Here is a 22,606-nt window from a genome sequence, read left to right as displayed (position 1 = left end):
CTGAGATAATGGAGTGCCTGAAATATCACAAATTTCAAGTTTTCACAAAACCACGTGGTTCTTATATGCCAAGCTGGGTCAGAGAGTTTTATAGTACAGACAGTGCATTGATACCTCAGCGGAAAAGATTAGTAGCGTCTTTCAAAGCAGTTAACTATGTAGTGGTCAGAGAAAGGAAGGTAGCTTGTGACAGTGAGGCTATCAACATAGCCTTGGGTATGTCCACTAAGATTAATGATCACTGTCAGCACTTGATCAGAAAAAAACAGCTGGATGCGATGAAACAGTGGTTGGTCCCGCTAATCTCAGATAATAATACTCTGAAATGCCTAGCAGAAGGAATCCTAATCGAAAAGAAAGACCTGAACGTAGCTGCAAGATATTGGTTCGGGTTTATCAGCAGCTCCATTATGCCATCACAGAATGAATCAATTCTTCGCCTCGCTAAAGCAGCATGTCTTGGGTGCATCATAGAGAAAACAAGGATAAATCTGGGAACGATTATTGCTTCCGAAATCCATATGCATGTCAAGCAAAGCCAGACATCTCTCCCTTTTCCAATATTAATTACCGCATTGTGCAAAAATGTCTGAGTACCTCTGGATGCCGAGAAGGATATAGAAGTGATGCCCACAACCTCGACCAATATTCGAAAGATCAAAGTTGAATATCTTAAGGATCAAGCTGAAAAGAAGCAGACTGAAGTAGCGACCACTAGATCTACACCTATAGAAGCACTTCTGCTCACTCCAGCTCTTGAACCTTCAGGTATATCCATTACCACTGCTACTTCCACTGACACTCCAGGTTCCACTGCTGCTATTTCCAGGCCCCCACTCACCCACGCTTCCCTATTTCGGATGGGACAAATGGCCCTTTCTGCTGATCATCGGGCTGCTTGTTTAGAAGTAGTTGTTCCAGACATGATCCAGACGGCCCTAACTGATGTTGTGACACCCCTGAACACTACCATTGAAGCCTTAGCGGCCAGGATAGCGGTGTGTGAGCACAACCAAGGGTCCACTAGTGAGATAAGATTTTTAAAAGCTGTCATTGCTGAGCTGGGAGAAGATGTGAATCACTTGAAAGCCACTGATATGTTCATGGTCTTTAGGACAGTGGAAATTCCAGCCATGCATGAGAGGCCTCAAACTACTACTGGATATGGGGATAGAGCGAAGTAGACAGTAGATTCTAGAGCGGAAGCAGAGACTGATGAAGAGATGTTCGAGGGAGCTACAGCAAACGACATAGCAGAGACTAAGGAAATCATGATAGATGTTGTTGTGCAGGCTTCCTTGGCCAAAGCTCCGGCTGCGGGATTCAGTGGAGGAGGTTAACCTCAGCTTTGAAACCCAGACAGATGCGTCGATCAAGTAGCCAGGATCACCTCTTTATCTCCCTCTCTATCTTTCGTTACTCTACCTTTCAGATTCGTTGTTATTTCCATTGGAGGACAAATTCTTTTATTTGTGGTGGAGAGAGGCCCACCTTTGTGTGTTATTTGGATATTTGGGCTGTCTACTTTAATTTGTGTTTTAAATACTGCTTTTGTGTGGATGTTGAGCTCATGGCTCCTGTCGTTTTACTTGCAAAATAATTTTGATCCTTTCAAAAAATTGTCGCCACCTCTTGTGTTGAAAGTGGTTGTTCGTTTGAAAAAATTTAAGTCTCGGTTTCGATCAATACCGGTGACTTGAATAGTGCTCCCAATTGAACAAACATAAATGCACGGCTACGATGAGACCAAATGAAGTTACATAGACAATATGTGCACTCTTTGCATCTCGTTGTTACTAGCTAGTTATCGAATTGATTTTCTTGTGAGGACCGTTGCATACTAGCGAACGTGTCTAGTCTTGTTTGATTGAAGTATCGATGCCTTGTGTGATTATCTTACTTTGAACCATTCATGAATGAACCTAGAATTTTCCCTGTTAGTCTGATTGATTTAGAAAGGTGTACTATTGAGATGATCTTAGGCAACTTTTGAAGAGTGTGAAACAATTTAACATATACCTCTTTTTGTGGCCTACCCGTGAGCGTGTGAAACTCTCTTGAACATCCCTTGAGACTATCCTCCTTTGGAAGAAACTTGATGAAACTTAGACCTTTTTTCATCCACTACCTATAATCATCTTGAGATGTGTTTAGTGAATAGCCAACTTAGACCAAAAGTCTAAGTTGGGGGTGTGGTGAAAAGGAAAAGAAAAAGTCAAGAAGTGCAAGAAAGTCTCCTGAACCTATTGTGTTGCAAAACAAAATGGAAACCCTCCATATAAAAATAAAAATAAAAAGAAAGAGAAAAGAAAAGAAAGAAGAAGAAAGTCATGGAATAAAAGTGCAAAAGAAACTGGGTTTCCAAGCAATACACGAAGAACAAGAATAGGATGACTTATGAGCACTAGAAGAAAAGTTGAGAAAGGAAGTGAAGAGGATGTTTTGAGAACATCACATCTCACGAGGATGAAAGTCACTGAGCCTAAATGACCATACATTTGCCCTCAGAACCATTACAAGCCTTAGAAAGACCTTTTTTTATCTTGAGTAAGCCGAATCGAAAGTCAATTGGAAAATAAGGGCAAACTTATGGGTGAAATCATGCATTGTGTTCCTCTTTTTGAGTGTGAGAGTTGTATCTGATTCCTGATCTTAAATTGACTCATATATGTGTGTGCATATGGAATCATTCTTTGTGCGAGGGCATTTAGATACTTTTGTTGAGCTTGAACTTGCACAAGTAGCAAGTATTGCGAGCGTGAGAATCCTTTGGTGATGGTGTGTCACAATTTGAATCTTTGAGTACACAATTGATCCTTGCATAAGTGAATTGAGTCTTGTTGTGTGCATTCATGATTTAGTCTTGTGTAGCACTGTTTGAGGCACCCTTTTTCAACGGCTGAACTTGAGTTTTCTTGAGGACAAGCAAAAGTTTAAGTTGGGGGTGTTGATGAGTCCTCAAATTGGACTCATTTTTGGGCTTTATTTTAATGGAAATAGTGTTCTTGAATGTTTGTTTTACCTCAATACCTGATTAAAATGATGAAGTTTCAGGTATTTGAAGTTTTAGTGGAAGCATGGACACTTAGGCGCAAAACGGAGCAAATAGGGCTAAAAAGAACAAGAAATGAAATCCTGCGGATCGCCGAGTTTAACTTGGCGAGTCGCCGAAACGACATGAGCCGCCCTTCGTTCTAGTACGCGAAGCCTTGAAGGAAGTGGATCAAAAAGCGAGGAAAGGAGCAGTCGGCAGGTCGCCGATCAGTTCTGCGAATCAGTACTGTACTGCCCAATGATCCAAAATGCGAGGATGCTAAAGGCAAGACACTGAAGGCGATGAGCTGAACAAAAGATGGATCACCGAGTTCATCCCTTGACGTTCAAAAACTACCTGTTCACACTAAGATTAGTTTCAGGAGTTCTACTCGCCCAAATTCAATTATGTAAGGTCGTACTAGTTTCTTAACGTCTCAGTTATCCACTCATGTAATCAAAATCATTATTAAATCTCTCATTCATTACCAGATTTCGCTAGACCTCGCATGACTCAGATTTCGTCCAAATCTGGACTAGGCTAGGAATTTTCAAGTCACTACCCAAAAAAATTTTGGCCCAAATTCTTTCCCCATTGGCTTTTCTATAACGACGGGAACATGTCATTACAAATAATATAGAAAATGAATGAACTAGATAAACAAAAGACATGGAGTTATGTGTATTTAATTTCTGTAAATGCTTTATCTTCCGATTCCTAATGCAAAAAGTAAAACATCTCTTTGTAGTAATAAAAATTTGGAGAATTTGAAAAGTTGCTTGGTATATTCCATGTGGATTAAACTCCTTTGATCAATTCAATACAATATATTCATTTACTAAATGTTATATATATATATATGAAAAATCAGAAGACAACTATCCCATTTTATCAAATTATTAGATTATCAATCCTACTTTGTGTAGGCGATATTTTCTCATATTTATTTTTGTGTTTGTGTCTCTCTTTTCTACTTCTTTTTATGTTCTCTATTTTTTACTATTCACATTATAAGTTATTGTCTTTAATTCGACTTATTCATATATTTTTTCTAATTAGTTGAAAGTTCATCTTACTTGGGTAGGTAAATGTGTATCATAATTATTTCACATCTTACAGCATAGAAATTTGTCATGCAAATATCAAATCAGGCAAGATTACTTTCTTTTTAATTATAACTTCTTGGAGTGTCTTGAACATGTATATTCTTGTATGTGTAAATTTTGGTTAGGAATCAATTTACATAATTTAAGTAATATTTTGTAAAACTCATAGATGCTAAAATTAATAATTTTGATTTCGGCAAAGGGTACACAGAGCTATAATAATTATGATTTATAAACATTGATTAGATAATTTAGCAATTATTATTTTTATCATTAATAATAATTACTTCCTCTGTCCCAATTTATGTGACTTACTTTTCTTTTTAGTCAATCCCAAAAAAAAATTACACATTTCTATATTAAGTAACAATTTAACTATAAATTTTTTTGTATTACCCTTAATGAAATTATTTACAGCCACACAAATTTCTATCATTCATTTTGGACTACAAGTTTTAAAAGTCTTCCTTTCTTTCTTAAACTCTGTGTTGAGTCAAACTACCTCACATAAAATGGGACGAAGGGAGTATTTATTTTAGGTGTACACAGAAAATTTACAATGATCCACTAGCTATCATAAGAACCTATAAGTTGATCAAATTATGTGCAATTTCTACATAACACAATTCCAAGTTGATAACAACTGCTTGATCTGTATGTGATTATAAAAAAGGTGGAGGCTACAGTTTCTAATAAAGAAGCCAAAAAATTTAGAACATGAAATATTTTGAACCAATAAGAGACTTAAATTATTTGTTGAGACATATTTGTGGTTGATGTTGACAAAAATACACAATGTGCAAGGTGAGCTTCTAGAGGTTAAAAGAACATATTTGTGATGAAGCTATAAAGTTCTAACATAAATAATTTACTCAAGATATGGATGCTACTTAGCTTTCTCTCCCTTTTAGTTGAGGATAGTGCATCTCTTGGCATTATGTCGACAAAGGATGAAGTTAAAATATTGTATTTAAGCGTAGTGGGGACAGTGCAAGTAGACCTAGTAGACCTGATGGTTTCACAGGTCTTTTTTATCAGAAATGTTGAGACATAGTGGGTGATGACTTATGAAAGTTGATTACTCCTTTCTTTGAAGGAAACACACTTCTCAAATTCATACGCATACTAATCTTGTGTTGTTACCTAAAAAGAATCACATTCAATCTTTTTTAGATCTAAGACCTATCAATTTGAGAAACTTTATTAATAAGGTTATTTCTAGAGTAGTGCATGAAAGATTGGAGATGGTGCTTTCAAAACTAAACTCATCCAAACAATCAGGTTTTGTAAAAGGAAGGAACATTATTGAAAATATTTTACTCACTCAAGAGATTGCTTCAGATATTACTTAAAAGGGCAAAACCAACCAATACCATTATCAAGATTGATATGAAAAAGGCTGAGAAAATAACTTTATTGTTATGCACCCACCCATTATATTTAAGCAGCAAGGCCTGACCGGAAGTCCATTTTTCTCCTTCCGTTTCATACTCGACAAAATCTTCGTTAGTTGACGATGAGTTTCTGAAGATCTGATTCCCCTAACAACCTGAATTCATAGATCATCTTGCTCCGATCGCGTGAAAAACATGGCCAAGGATGTCGAAGTTAACGGATTCAACCCAGGATTGATTGTCTTACTTGTTATTGGTGGGCTTGTGCTGACGTTCCTTATTGGGAACTATGTCCTTTATGTGTATGCCCAGAAGACCCTTCCTCCAAAGAAAAAGAAGCCGATCTCCAAGAAGAAGATGAAGAAGGAAAGACTGAAGCAAGGTGTTTCAGCACCCGGAGAGTAGATGTTAATACACTGGAGGACAAGAACGTGTCTGAATTCATGTCCATCAGCTCTAAAATCAGATGATTGTAATTCTTAAGGTTACATTTTCTTGTCAAAACAGATAGAACATCAAAAACTGCTTTTGCTGCCTTTTATTGTGCTACTGACTGAGAAATTTTCATAGAAGCTACTGATTTTCTTTTTTTCCTTCTAGAATAAAAAAATAAAAAATAAATTAAAAAATAGATATGAAAAAGGCTTATGACAGGGTCTCGTGGTTATATTTGATGAAAGTCCTAAGGAAAATAGGTTTTTCAGAGGTGCTTTGATGATATAATTTTGAGGATCATAGCTAATAATTGGTATTCTGTGTTGGTGAATGGCCAGAGTACGTACTTACTATGTTCACTTATACTTGATTACTATTTCAAAAATGATTTTTTAATTTTACTGGTAAAAAATAAAGCTATCTATAGGTATATTTCTATCCTAGCTGCAAAATCAATTTTTTTATTTTACGTAAGTGAATATTTTACTTCCTATATTCTTTGTTCTATATATCTTATGAATCTTCTTCCGAGTGCACAATGAGAATATATATTATTGTAATGATAGCAAAGCATTAAAGTAGTAAACTCAAGAAGATAAAAATAACTAATATGATAAACATTTTTTGTCTAATCAATCATTTACTAAACAACCATGCTTTTAGTCGCAAGCTCGGTGCTAAAGTGTTTAGCAACTCATATTCTAATCAAACTTGCAACCTGCAAGAATTAATATTGCTCATGCAAAATTAAATAATAGAAAAGTAAGAACTCTAACGATCTAGTCTTCTCCACGTCTTATAGCTAGCCAAAAAGTGATCAACCCTTAAAGAGTCATCCAAGGGTTCTTTTATAGTAGTGTAAAAGTGTCTTTCTCGCGTCGCAAACCTCTTTATTCGCTGCCATTAATTCCTTTTACTTTCATGATTCTTTAATTTTCTTTTTTAGTACTATTTAGGGTCGATTCTTGTTGCATTTCAAGCTGAATATATCTTATCACCTTTATTAACTTGCCCACATCAATTATGATCAAAATGCATGAATATACGCTAGTTAATTCTCAAAATTTAAGTTAAAACACGAGTAAAATTTGGGTTCCCAAAATGAGTCAACTCCATCAATGGAGGTTTTCATAATTTTCAAGAACTATTGCTATTAAGAGTAAAATGGAAGAAAATAGTTAATTTTTGGCTTGAATTTTAAATGACAAATAATTTGAGGTAGTTATTTTTAAATATCACAATAAATAATTTGAAATCGTGGGAGCCTAATGAGAGGGGGACGCATGCGTGTAGGGGGAGGGGGGGACAAGAGAAATATTTATTTCGTTTTTATCTTGAAAAAGATGTAGGGACGATACTCCGTACTTGTAGTTTATTTAATTTTTTGAAAAATGAATTGAGAGAAGCTGAGTAGCCTCAAATTAAATTTATTTTGACCCTCTTTAGATCTATAACTTTAAGTAGTGTTTGGGAGTTAATTGGAGGATATGTGAAGAGAGGAGTAGTAATTCAACTTAGTGTTCTGTTTTTTGTCTAGGCTAGTATTTGGCCCTATAAATTCTTAAATATTCTTGGAAAATTATTTATGGGTGAAATTTCACCATGCATTTAGACGTTTGGTCATAAAAAATATTTGACTATTTTAAGAAATATGATTTATACCCATAAGTTCTAAAAATTATTTAAAATATCTTTAAGTTTGTATTATCATTTTATAATAAACATGTTCCGTTAAAAAATAACCTTATAGTATAATTTATAACGATTAACAACAACAGAATAACAATATGGGAAAGAACAATACATTAATCGCATGATCAAATTTATCACCGATTCAGAATGAATTGTAACACATTCAAAACAAATTGTTCTTTTTTCTCAATCTTGTTATTAGTTATTAATGGAGTAATTTGGTAGATAAATATTAGTTGAAATTAATAAATGATGGGTGTTTTTTATAAAAATATAAAATTTGCAATAATTTTTAAATTTTTTACAAATTCCAAATTATAACTTGGCTCAAATACTATTTTTTCACGTATTTGAGAATTTGGGATATTCAGCAAATATATTCGTCAAATAATAATAAATTGTATGACCAATTACCAAACACTATTTTCCAAAATTTTCCCGAATATATTTGTGAATTGTGATCAAAGGTGTCATATTTGCCATGTTCTTGTTCAACAAGTATACCAGCAACGTAAGAGTCAGTTCACTATTGATGTCCAGTAATCTACATAGAAATTTAGTCATTCTCATCATCTCTATTCTCGTCATTCTTTTAGATTACTCCCTCCGCCTAATAATAGTTGTCTATTAAACTAAAAATAGTTATCTATTAATATTGGTCCAATTTAAAAAATCAAAAGATCATTTATCTTTTATGACTAGCTTAATCTTGTTATTAAATACTATTATTTATCATCTAACACATTTTTTAAAACATTAAATTTAATAAAGTCAGAATAATATAGTAAAATTACATCTATTATTTATTATTTCTTAAGGGGTGTGTCAAATCAATAGTAAACGACTACTGTTGGATAAAGAAAATACCAATTACCATGCGGTTACTGTTAATGTTTTTTTATTTTTTCTATTAATCCCCTCATTACATTAGATGTGAAGTTTTAAAATATAAGAACACTTATATTTATATAATCTTTATTAAAGTCATTTTAGTGACTACTTTTATTTAAGTTTCTTTCGCAACAGAGTATTACTCCTTTGGATCATTGTTACCCATTATATTGTATTGTATCGTTATTATACATACAATGTTTGTTTTGATTGTTACTTAAAATGTATTGTATTGTGTTGTTACATTTTGTTGTTACGTAACAATGAAAACCCCTATTTTATGGAACAACCGATTTGGTGTGTTCTCATTGTTACTTAATTTAGTTTTCCAATTATATCTCTACATAATATTTCAAAATATTATTTTACCCTTTACCTTATATTATTTAATTCTAGTCAAACCTCCTACCCTAGAATAATTAAGGATATTTTAGTAAATTTATAAACTACAATACAGTACGATACAATCAAACCAAACAATTAAAATGTTATTAAACAACAAACAATATAGTCTAGCCAAACATTGTATCTACCATACAATAGAATACAATACATTATGAAACAATGGGTAACAATGATGTATCTATCATACAGTACAGTACAATAGAGTACAATACAATAAATACATTATGAAACAATAGGTAACAATGATCCAAACAGAGTGTTAGTCTCAATTTATGTTACACATTTTATTTTTTGAAAGTCAAACAGTTTAAATTCTACAAGCAATTAATGCATTAAATCTTTGTTTTTTTTTAAATAAAATTTATATATTTGTAAACTATATAAAAACATTATATATCACAATAATTAACAGTTCAAAATATTTAAAAGATATATAAAAAAAATTACAGTCAAAGATAAACTTATCTGAATTTCAAAATCTGAACTGAATTACATCAATTTAACGGACGGAGTAAGAAATTAGGGAACACTTGAAGCGGGATCGTACTTTTAAGGATAAAAACAAGGAAAATTAAGGGAACATATAGGGTTTGTTTGGTAGAAATTTCTTACGTATTTAATAAGTTGAACAAATGCACAAAATTAAAGAGGCAAAAGGCAAATAACACCATTTAAACGGATCATTTTAGTGCAATAATAATAAACCAACGATGATAAAAACTAAATTTACATATAGACTATGCAAATTGGATAAAAACAAACTTCAACAAACACAAATTTTCAAAAGAAAAGCAACAATATTCATAATACTAGCTAGCTAATACTCAACAACCACACATCCTCAAGACAAGATCTATCTGACTATCATAGCAAATGTTGTAGTCCATGAAAGAGTGATCATTTTCAAGTTGTTTTCCAGCATAGATTAACCTCTGTTTATGAAATCGGATACCCTCTTTTTCCTGAATGGCAGCCTTAATATCTGCAATCGTGTCATCACACTCAACCATTAACTTAAACTTGCGACCCGACAGCCTCCTCACAGTGAATTGTGTTATTGGTGCATATCGAAGGATTAAGGTAGAACCTTTGGTGATTCCAGCAGAAACAAGAGTCTGAGCATCTCTCACAACTCCTCCATCTTCATTCAACAATTTTTGTTTCTTAAAAGGAATACCCTTTTCCTCTTGAATATGTTGGACAAATGATAATCACATCCAAAATAATGTCCAAACTAAATAGCAATAGGAAGAGAGTAACGACGACACCAAATATTAAAATGGGTAAATATGATACCCGAATAAGTAATACAATAATATTGATGAAAAAACTTGATAGTGTCAAAAAACTACTACTCACCACTCTTTTATTTCTTACAACTCACAATTATATTACTTTCACACTATTTTCTCACAAACTAAGAAGTAGTTTGTGGATTCTCTTTCTACTCTCTATTGCTTCTCTATTTTTGGTGTGTTCTTACAAATGAGCATAAGTGCTCTATTTATAAGAAAAAATCTGTCTATTTGATGTCACTAATGACATCAATGGAAACTAACAATTCAAACTTATAGGTAAACAATTTTGACATAAATGTGGAAGCTAATTTTCACAAAGTTTGGCTGTCAAATTCTACCAAACTTTGACTACCAAAACTCTACCAAACTTTAACAAATGTGGCTATCAACTTTCACATTTGTGACTTGCCAATTTTCACATTTGTGGCAAGTAATTTCAACAAATTAAATGTGGCTGCCAAATCAGTTGTTGTTTTATTCCCACAAATCTCTCCCTTAATTTTGATTTTTCTTCTTTATTCCAAGGCTTGATCTCAATCTCTGAAAAATTTTAAACTTGAGAGGTTTTGTAAAGATATCCGCAACTTGATCATGAGATTTCACATACTTGAGTTCTACCTCTTTCTTGGCAATGCATTCTCGGATAAAGTGATACCTTGTGTCTATGTTCTTGCTTCGATCATGATACACTGGATTCTTGGCAAGTGCTTGCGCAAATTTGTTATCAACACAAATCATTGTGGCTTCAATTTGCGGCAAATTGAGTTCCTTCAACAATCTCCTCAACCAAATAGCATGACACGTACATGATGTCGATGCCACGTATTCAGCTTCACAAGTTGAGAGAGTAACAATTGATTGTTTCTTTGAACTCCAAGAAATAACATAATCCACCCAACAAAAACATAAAACCCGATGTGCTTTCTCTATCATTAACATTTCCCGCATAATCACTATCACAATATCCCACAAGATTAAAATCATCATAAGAAGAATAAAATAGTCCAAGGTCGATCGTACCTTTTAGGTAACGTAAAATTCTTCTAGCGACCTTCAAGTGATTGGAGGTGGGAGCTTCCATGAAGCGACTTACTACTCCAACCGCAAAGAGTATATCTGGCTCGTACATGTCAAGTACCTTAGACTTCCTACGAGACTTTTGAACAAAGTAGAATCCACTTTTTCTCCATCTTCAAACTTTGACAATTTTGTTCCACTTTCGATTGGGGTGTTCACATGGTTGTAATCAAACATGTTGAACTTCTTCAAAATCTCCTTTGTATAGCTATCTTGAGTTATGAATATGCCTTCTTCCATTTGCTTCACTTCTAGGCCCAAGTAATATGATATGAGCCCTATGTCCGTCATCTTAAACTTAAGGGACATAGCTTTCTTGAAAGCTTCAAATAAAACTGGGTTGTTGCCCGTTAGAATGAGATCATCAACATAAAGACAAACAAGTAGAATATCTCCATTAGTATGAACTTTAATGTAAAGAGTGTATTCATGGAGACAACGAGTAAACCCATTGTCTTGAAAGTATTTGTCAATGCGACTATTTTAAGCTCGTGGAGCTTGCTTCAACCCATATAAGGCTTTATTCAATCTCAATACCTTATCTTTATGATTTTTAACCACAAAGCCCAATGGTTTCTCAACATAAACTTCTTCTTTAAGATATCCATTCAAGAATGCTGATTTGACATCTAGTTGATGGATTTTCCACTTCATTTGTGCCGCCAAAGAGATCAATAAACGGATCGTCTCCATGCGGGCAACAAGCACATAGACTTCCTCATAGTCGATGACATGCCTTTGTTTGTATCCTTTAGCCACAAGTCTTGCCTTGTATCTCTCTACTTCTCCATGGGCATTTTTCTTCCCCTTGTATACCCATTTGACTCCAATTGCTTGATGATCCTTGGAAAGATTTATTAACTCCCAAGTGTTGTTCTTCTCTATTGGCTGGATCTCGTCCTACATGGCTTGTCTCCACCTTTTGTCAGTAATAGCTTCATCAAAATTCATTGGTTCGCGATCAGCAAAGAGACAACACAAAAATCAAAATTAGTAATTTATTCTATGTCATCATAAAGTTCTTGGATGATTCTCATCCTATGCGGTCTTTCAGTGGAACTCTCTTGAGTAGACGGAAATGCAACATTTGTTGGTGAAGGAGGTGGGGTTGCATCTTGTGCAGGTGCCATGGTCTCCTGTTCTTCTTCAAAATCATATGTTCTTTCTTCCAGAGTCTCCCAATTCCATGATGCTTCTTCATCAAATTCAACATCACGACTCACCACCACCTTGTTATTGCTTGGATTATACAATTTGTAGCCTTTTGAACTCGCATCATAGCCAACAAACACATACTTGACACTACGATCGTCAAGTTTAGCTCTCCCTTGATGTGGAACATGAGCATATGCTATGCTCCCAAAGATTCTCAGGTGCTTAACACTTGGCTTTCTTCCGCTCCATGCTTCTTAAGGTGTTTGATCTCGTACATTTTTTGTTGGAGACCTGTTGCTCAAATAAACTGCACAAGAAATAGCCTCGGCCCAAAATTATTTTGGTAGATGTTTAGATTTTAACATACATCTAACCATATTAAGAATTGTTCTATTCTTTCTTTCTGCAACTCCATTCTGTTGGGGAGAGTAAGGTACCATTAGAGGGCGACAAATTTCATGAGATTGACAAAAGTCATTAAATTCTTTTGAAGTGAATTCGCCTCCTCTATAGGACCTTAGTTCTTTTATTTCATAGCCACTTTCTTTTTCTACAAGTGCTTTGAAAATTTTAAAGGCAACAAAAACTTCAGATTTTTGCTTCAAGAAGTATACCCAAGTCTTTCTATTGAAATCATCAATAAAGAGCAAGAAGTATTTTCTTTTACCAAAATAAGGTGGATCGATTGGACCACACACATCGGTGTGTACAAGTTGAAGTGGCTTACTTGTTCTTGATGTAGTCACCTTTGGAAAACTCCTCTTTGCATGTTTTCCAAGAAGGCAAGCTTCACACAACTGATACTGATGGTTGATTGACGGAATCCCATCAACCGTGTTCTTTTCTCCCATTGATTTGAGCGCTTCAAAGTTCAAGTGTCGAAATCTCATATGCCAACACCATGAGTCATCTTGCACATTGGCCTTCAAACACTTTGCATCGATGGTTTTAAGATTCAAAGGAAACAACCTATTCTTTGTCATATGAACTTTAGCAATTAAGTTGTTACTTGAATCTCTAAGCCAAAGATGCATATTTTTTATATGAATATCATATCCTTTTTCAAGAAGTTCACCCAAACTCAAAATATTACTTTTCAATTTTGGCACATAATAAACATTGTTAATCAATTTATGGCCACCATCTTTACAGGATATCATAATCGTACCTATCCCTTCAATTTGGATCTTTGATGTATATCCAAAAGACACATTACCTTTCACAGTCTTCTTTATCTCCATAAACTTATCTTTGTGGCCACACATATGATTGCTTACTCCATTGTCAAGATACCATGAGCTGCAATCATCTATACTTTCTTCTCTGAGTGCTAATAACAATGTTGACTCATCTTCATCTTTGTCGTTGTCAACAATATTAACTTTCTCTTCAACATTACTATGACATTTCCAAGAGTAATGTCCAATTTTATGACAATTATAACACTCAATTTTAGATTTGTCATACCTCAATTCATTTGTACTTTGATAGGCTCCACGTCCTCTACCTCCTCGTTGACCACGGCCACGACCTCTGAATGACTAGAGACTCTTATCTTCATTTTTGAATTTATTGGTATAACTTCTTCCTCTTCCACGGCCTCACCATTGTCCATTTCCTTTGTAACGTTTCTCACCTTCAAATCCTTCGAAGGATGTCTGAGTTTTAAGTAGTTGCTCTAGTGACTCTTCTTTTCTCCTTTTCATTTTCTCTTTGTGGGCTAGTAAAGAACCTTCAAATTGTTCTATCGTCATAGAGTCTAAATCTTTAGACTCCTCAATAGCACACACCACATAATCAAATTTAGGTGTTAAAGAATGAAGGATCTTTTCTACCACACGCACATCCCCGTATCTTCTTAATTGATTTACAACAGCCATTAATCTTGAATAGAAATCTAAAATGGATTCAGATTCTTTCATTTTTAAAACTTCAAAGTCAGCCCTTAGAGTTTGAAGTTTTATCTTCTTTACTTTATCAACTCCTTGAAGAGAATTTTGTAAAATCTTCCAAGCTTCTTTTGAGGTGGTGGCATCAGCCGCCTTCTCAAACATGTCATCATCCAAACATTGATGAATGAGAGTGAGGGCCTGTTGATCTTTCTTTCTTGTCTTTAATAAGATCTCCTTTTCATTTGAGGACAAAGTTTCCTCATTAGCGGGTTTTGTAAACCCATTGTCTACAATATGCCAAACATCTTGAGAGCCAAGAATGACTTTCATTCATAGACACCATTTTCATAATTTTCTCTTGTGAGATGGGGGTACTGAAAGGACAACGGACTATTATTTTCCATGGCTCTGATACCACGTTGTTGGACAAATGATAATCACACCCAGAATAATGTCCAAACTAAATACCAATAGGAAGAGAGTAACAATGACACCAAATATTAAAATGGGTAAATATGATACCCGAATAAGTAATACAATAATATTGATGAAAAACTTGGTAGTGTCAAAAGACTACTACTCACCACTCTTTTATTTCTTACAACTCACAATTATATTACTTTCACACTATTTTCTCACAAACTACGAAGGATTACTCTCTCTACTCTCTATTGTTTCTCTATTTTTGGTGTGTCCTTACAAATGAGCATAAGTGCTCTATTTATAAGAAAAATTATGTCCGTTTGATGTCACTAATGACATCAATGGAAACTAACAATTCAAATTTGTAGGTAAACAACTTTGACATAAATGTGGTAGCCAATTTTCACAAAGTTTGGCTGCCAAACTCTACCAAAATTCTACCAAACTTTGACTTCCAAAACTCTATCAAACTTCCACAAATGTGGCTACCAACTTTCACATTTGTGGCTTGCCAATTTTCACATTTGTGGTAAGTAATTTCAACAAATGTGGTTGCCAAATTAGTTGTTGTTTTATTCCCACAGAATATACGCTTTAACTGCAGCTATACTGTCATTTGGTTCAACCATTAAGAAAAAAAATTAGATTCTGAACCTCCAACTTCTTTGGGAACACCTCTACAGAGAAATTGACATGGTATTGTGTTCCAATTAATCACGTCTTTCCAAGTGTCATCTTGAAGAATGATCTCCGTTGTTCGATCCCATGACCATGGATCTAAAACAGTAAAACACAACATAAGGACGTTTCCATCAAAATAAATGATACACTCAAAGCAAGAAGAGGAATTCTGACACAGTTAATTTTTTCTCTAGAAGTGCAAAACAAATCACCTAAAAATAGCTACATAAAACTTAATCATAATAAGTACTACTAATCTATATAACAAAAGTAAACCTCTTTGAAACAACATATTATATTTATAGTGAAAAATCCTTTACAATGTTCGAGCAAATAAGCTAAATTATAGTAATTAAACTATTCTTTCGGAATAGTGTATGTATATAGAAGAGAGAGAGAGTATACTCTTCTGCACATCCTTTATTTGTATTTGAGCACTTAATCTGCCTTTCTTCATAGTCTCTCTTCAACTATACCAAATTGACTCAACCACAAACCCTACTTATAGAAGGAAAGCTCACGAGAAGTTACTCTCGCCATCTTTACTTGTTCACTATTTTTTCTATTCACTAATAGTTGTTTATTATAATCTCCATCCATTTTTAATTGTCATGATTTTCTTTTTCAGAGTCAAACAATAAATATTTTGATTAACATTTTATAATGTATTTTTTTATCATATTGATACACAAAAAATTGTAATTTATAGTACTTTTTGTGTAGTTTTTGAATATCTAATTTTTTTGTTTAAAATATCAAATTAATGTAATCTAATTTCACTTTTAAAATTAGTCAAATTGACTTTCGAAATAAGCAACATGACAATTAAAAGTGGACATAGGGGGTATTTACTTGGTACATGGATTAAAAAGACTGGGATCGTTTGGTAGAGTGTATTAGAAAATATAATGCATGCATTAGCCTTGTGTATTACTAGTACCTTGTTTGGTACTATTTTCTAACCTATGTATAACTAATGCTTACATTAGTTATACACTCTATTGTGTATTAAGGTAAGCATTACTAATACGAGAAAAGACATAAAAGCACAACTGAAGTTGTTTCGAATTTTCAATAAGACACCTTAACTTTGAGGATGTCCTATCACCCCCACAAAAGTATTGAATATTTTTGTAAAAGGACCATTTTGACCCAATTTTCTCATTATGTTTGTGAACACGCACATGATGCACGTGAAGGTCCATTTTTAATGCCAAAAACCAATTAAAAGCTGCCACATTTAAGTTATTTTCTTTATTAATTATTTACTCCATTCAAATTCATCATCTTCCCCAACAAAAGAGTCATAGGTACTCTATGATGAACTGATGAAATCAACTCAATAAGGTAGGAATTCGTTTTAATTTCCAATCGAAAAACTAATTTAAAGTTGTCCGAGGTTTCATTTCTTCTAAATTTCATTTAGTTTTGAGAACCCAAAAATCAAACCAAACTCTCAAATCAGTTGTTTTTTCGAGAGGATCAACATCAAAGCTCGGGTTTTATCAATCCATGGTTTGAAAACAAGCCTAATCGCTAGCCACTCAAAAGAAATGGCTCCAAATACCACTACTATGATTGAAGAAAATGATGAGAGAAACTAAGAAATGAAAAATGGAGAACAAGAGTTTTCTTTTTTGAAATGATTTGGGTCGGGTCGGGTCGGATTTGAAGAAATTAATTTAAATTAAAATTAATAAAAAAAGTGAGCACCACGCGCCTGTTCACAGTAGAGAAAATGGGTCAAAATGGTCCTTTTACAAAGATATTCAATACTTTTGTGGTGTAATAGGACGTCCTCAAAGTTAAGGTGTCTTTATGAAAATTCGAAACAACTTCAGTTGTGCTTTTATGTCGTTTCTCTTACTAATACCATGAATTTATAGGTATTAGCAATGCAATGGTTTTAATGAATGCATTAGCTCAATTAAAGTCTCATTTACATTTTTTTTTATCATAATTGTGGAGGTTTTTGTAAATTAATTTTTTTATGCAATGCATGCTATTTTTAATGCATCAAACCAAAAAATGCATAAAAATAATATATGTATAATTAATGCAAGCATAACTAATACATGCATTGTTAATACAAGTATTACTAATACACACTATTTAATATTATTCTTATACACTCTACCAAACGACCCCTTAAATGATAGATGTTATTTTACCAAATCACATTTATTAAATATTTCTTTTGTCAACTATTATCTTGACATAGGAAATAAGAAACAATAAATGATAGATCTAATTTTACCAAATCATTCATATTAAATACAAGTCATTTAAACATTAAAAAATGAATAGGTATATAATATCAATGATAAAATAGACATGACATGATAAATTATTCATTAATTTTATAAATTAGACAAGTATTGTTGGACATTCTAAAATAGTATAGTGGACAAATAAAAATAGACAGAGAGAGTATAAGTCATTTAAATATTGAAAAATAAATAATATTTAATAGCAGTACTAAAATAGACATAACATGGTAAACTATTCATTGGTTTTATAATTTGCTAGAAATTCTAAAATAATACAATAGACAAGTAAAGGTGGATGAAAGAAATATATTATTTTTAGTATGTTTAACGCAATACTTGTCTATTTTATAAAATCACTTAATTATTTCTACCTATTTTACCCTTATTACAATACTTTCTTCATTCGTTTTTACATGTCGTCCTTATTAAAAATAGATGTTCTTAAATACTTGTCATTTCACAAAATCAAATGCATAAACGACATTATTCTTCATACTCCCTCCATCCAATAATAATTGGCCACTATACTAAAAATAGTTGTCTAACAATACTTGTCCATTCTAAAAAATCAAGAGATAATTTACCTTTTATATCTATTTTACCCTTGTTGTTTCTAAAGGTTGGACCAATCAAACCATATCATATCGAACCATAGCGGGAGCGAGGAGCACATATTCTTTATTACTGACTTTTCGTGGTTGATCGCACCAACAGGAGTCGCTGTTTGTGAGTAGGAGAACATTCTTTATTGCAAGATGTTCGTCCACCCGCCGCCTTCGGTCAACTCAAATAAGAGGCCAGGAAGGACATTGTTGAAGGCTCACTGAGTGCTTCTAGGTTAAAGGGAAGCACTAGACTCACTCCACAAGAACTCACTTTTCGGTTTGCTTCAAATTTGGCATTCATTCCCCCTCCCTTTCCTGGATTTCGCGTTATTGTCTGCTATGCTAGCCTATGATGGATGAAGGCCTTTCATTAAATATTGTTTATTAACAAATTTTCAAAACATTAAATTAATAAAGTCAAAGGATAAAATAGTAATATTATCCCTATTATTTATTGTTTCTTAAAGGGAGTGTCAAGTCACTAGTGGATTACTATTGTTGGACAAAAGGAGTATTTATCTTTGAGAGTTATTAGCCTTGAAATTATGTATTTGACCAACATAAAAAAAAAGTAGTTAATTCATGCTCATTGATCGAATTAATTAATTTATATTAATTATTAAAATTTAACTTTAAAAAATACTAAATAAGAATATAATAAAATTTCCTAATTTTTTTAAAAACATAAAATCTAAAAGAACCAGTCAGGTTTTGTGAAGGACAGGAACATTATTGAAAATGTGTTACTGGCACAGGAGATCACAGCAGACATTAGAAAGAGAGGAAAACCATCAAATGTGGTAATAAAGCTAGATATGACAAAGGCATATGATAGAGTCAAATGGAGTTTCTTGGTAAATGTATTGGAAAAAATGGGCTTTGATGCTAGAGTTAGGGACATGATATGGAGACTAATTGCTAATAATTGGTACTCAATTCTGATAAATGGACAAGCACATGGCTTTTTCCATTCAACTAGAGAAGTAAAGCAAGGAGATCCACTCTCTCCAACATTGTTTATCTTAGTTGCTGAGGTACTGTCTAGAGCTTTAAACTCTCTATTTGACAATTCAGACTTTAAAGGTTTTAGGATGCCATAGTGGAGTGACAACATTAATCACTTTGCATATGCTGATGATACAATCATATTTTTATCTGCCGACTCTAAGTCTGTGAAATTAGTTATGAATATGCTTAAAGAATATGAAGTTCAATTAGGGCAGAAGATTAGCAAAGAAAAAAGTGCATTTTGTGTCTATCATAAAACAGCTCTGGCTCAGATTAATACTGTGGAGGTGGAAATTGGCTTCAAAAGGGAAAAATTTCCAATGATGTATATAGGTTGTCCCATTGGACATGCAAAGAAGAGAAAGGTGCATTTTACATAATTATTGAAGAAAATCAACCGTAGGCTACAAGCTTGGAATGGAAAACTTATTTCATATAGAGGCAATGTTGTTTTAATCAATAATGTATTGAGTAGCATTCTCATTTATATATTATCTACCATTAATCCTCCAAAATGTGTGATTCTGGACATGCATAAAATTTTTGCAAGATTTTTGTGGAATTTCAAACAAGTGGGGAGAAATAAACATTGGGTTGCCTGGAATGACATGTGTAAACCTAAGGAGGAAGGGGGCTTGGGATTTAGATCTTTATTTGATGTCTCCAAAGCACTTTTTGCTAAGCTGTGGTGGATATTTAGAACACAGAAGACACTATGGACAAACTTCATGTGGAACAAATACTGCAAAAGAGAGACCCCAATTGGTGGAATAGAAAGGGGGAACTCGGACCTAGATGAACATGTTGGAGGCCAGAGATATGTTGATCAAGAAATCTAGTGGGAACCAAAGATGGGGAATTCTAGTGTATGGTTTGACAGTTGGACTCAATTGGGGGCTTTGCACTATTATCTGCCTATCACTAATGAGCATGACAATCAATGGGAGGACATTAATCAACTTTTCTCAAATGGGAGATGGAATGTAGAAAGGACACAACAATTTTTTCCTGAAGAAGTGAGTAAACATGTTCTTACTCAAATAAATTGTGAAGAAAATTCTGAGGTATGGGATAAGCCCTGGTAGATGTTGAATAAATCAGGAAAATTTACTGTAGGGTCTACCTGGGATAACATCAAACAAAAAGGAGATGTTCAACACTGTTTTCAGCATAGTTGGAGTAGAGGGTTTTCTTTTAAGGTATCCTTTTTCTTGTAGAGGCTTTGGAAGAAGAGGTTACCCACTGGGGAGGTTCTAATAAGAAATATGATTTGTGATGAAATGATTTGTTATTGCTGTGGAGAAGGAGTTCAAGAAACAATAGACCATCTTTTCATGAACTGCCCTGATTCTAAAGCATTATGGCTTTTTCTTTGCAGCAGGAACATTAGTAGATGGTCCATTTATCCACATGAAAGATAGTATTTATAAATGGTGGCTGGAAAATGGGTCACCAAGGTCAAACCTATCTACAAGGTTGTTCCCATGTTCATTTTATGGCACATATGAAAGAGAAGAAATACATTAAAACATGGAGGGAAATTATCAGCAATTAGCATGAGGATGGAAATCTGTAGAAACTTGGTGTACATGGCTCAAAGCTTATATCCTTGGTTACATAATCTCCCCTCATCATGGATTGACCTAGTGCAATTCCTAGAAGAATATGCACCAAGGATTGAGTACAAGATGGTTTACTGGAAGACTCCTAGCAGGGGATATAAGTGTAACACTGATGGGGCTGCAAAAGGGAACCCTGGTCCTAGTTCGGGTGCTTTTTGTGTTAGAAATGAAGAAGGAAACTTGATGTATGCTGAAGGGAGAAGGTTTGGGGAGAACTCCAACATTGTGGCAGAAGTTTTAGCTTTCAAAATGGGATTAGTATTGCATTAATCACCATTATCTTCCATTGACAATGGAGATAAACTCTTTAGCCATAAAGAACATATTAGATGGAGGGTGGGATACTCCATGGTGCATTACAGTAGATATCACAAAGATAATGAGTTTACTGGTGGAGTCAAACACAACTGTATAACACACCTACAAGGAAGGCAACAAACTGACAGACTTTTTGCTAACCCTGTTTTCTATTTTGCAAGTACAGATCTCCTAACATATTCATCAATCCAAGAAATACCAAGAGAAGCTAGAAGTATATTACAGTTGGACAAGAACCAGACCCCAAATCTTAGAATAAAAAAATTCCAGGATGGTAATTTCAACATTAGGGGGAGGGGAGCACAACAAGGAACAAATAACAATTAGCAATGCAATAAATACATATTCGTTCTTGAAATTGCAGAATTTTCCAATGGGTATCCAAATCAAAAATCAATCATTGGGGAAAAGGGGAAATTTTCACACTCAAGTCGATATGAAGCGAGATTCACTTACTCGATTAGTTAATAAATGGATCTATGGATTCTTCTGGCTTAGACAGTGGTATTAGCTCCAAGTTGAGCTCAACCTGTCAAGAAAGAGAAAATATAGTGAAGATTACTACCTAATCGCCTAAGGGTTCTGGATAGAGAGGAGTTGGTCTCACCTTGGCTGTGCAAGACATGACTGGTTGTGCTAGGAGTTGAAGAAGTCTTCATTTGATTGATTTATGGCATTTGTGAGGGGTTTGAATGCCTTTGTAAAACAATCAAGACTCACTGGCACCTACGAAGTCAACTCTAGTAGACAGAAGGGATTCAAATCGTCGTCTTCCGCTGTCCGCCATGGCTGTTTTGCTAGATGAAGGTCTGAAGAATGGCGGCTGGTCTTTCCATTTTCTCTTAATTTTTGGTCTTCTTTCCTTTTCTGTTTTATTTGTTGTTTTTGTTTAAGTTAGTGGTGTAGTACTTTTGGGCTAATTTTGGGCTTTTATAATAAATGGTCAACTAGACCTCCTTTTAATTAAAAAAAATGACAGCTAAATAAAAACTGAGGGAGTACTAATAAAAAATAATCTTAGCATAACTAAGCTATTAATACTCAATAGGAGTAATAGAGTATACTCCTTCTAGGTTGATAAGTTCAAAGAGCTTTAATAGTCTGACACAACTTTTTTTAGTTAGATTTAATTTATGCACCTGCATATCACTCTTTTACTTCACTTCATTTATTACCTGGATCCTGTCATTCACATTTTTACCAACTGAACATTTAGGAGTCGTTTGATTTGAATTCAAGCTAAGATAAAATTAGTTATGATAAGATAAGTTATAATAGAATTAGTTATGATGGAATAAGT

At 33.8% G+C, this 22,606-nt stretch overlaps 1 protein-coding gene and 1 long non-coding RNA gene across 3 annotated transcripts; one reads left to right on the top strand and one right to left on the bottom strand.

Moving 5' to 3' along the window:
- Positions 1-5,564: 5,564 nt before the first annotated feature.
- On the top strand, positions 5,565-6,126 carry LOC102597276 (DNA-binding protein S1FA-like). Its single transcript, XM_006361606.2, has one exon. The coding sequence runs from the start codon at positions 5,730-5,732 to the stop codon at positions 5,937-5,939; it is 210 nt and encodes a 69-aa protein (XP_006361668.1). The 5' UTR covers positions 5,565-5,729; the 3' UTR covers positions 5,940-6,126.
- An 8,459-nt stretch (positions 6,127-14,585) lies between these two features.
- On the bottom strand, positions 14,586-22,188 carry LOC107063489 (uncharacterized). Of its 2 annotated transcripts, XR_001475365.1 has the most exons (4): positions 21,914-22,188; positions 21,763-21,835; positions 18,338-18,705; positions 14,586-15,579 (listed from the first exon to the last, which is right to left on the bottom strand). It is a non-coding gene; the product is annotated as an uncharacterized lncRNA (long non-coding RNA). The 2 variants fall into 2 exon arrangements; XR_001475364.1 differs by lacking the exon at positions 18,338-18,705.
- Positions 22,189-22,606: the final 418 nt, after the last annotated feature.

This window comes from Solanum tuberosum, unplaced genomic scaffold, assembly GCF_000226075.1.
Source record: "Solanum tuberosum cultivar DM 1-3 516 R44 unplaced genomic scaffold, SolTub_3.0 scf00366, whole genome shotgun sequence".
In the NCBI taxonomy this organism is placed as follows: domain Eukaryota; kingdom Viridiplantae; phylum Streptophyta; class Magnoliopsida; order Solanales; family Solanaceae; genus Solanum; species Solanum tuberosum.
The sequence above is the reverse complement of the archived record's forward strand: the minus strand, read 5'-3'. Positions and strand labels throughout refer to the sequence as shown.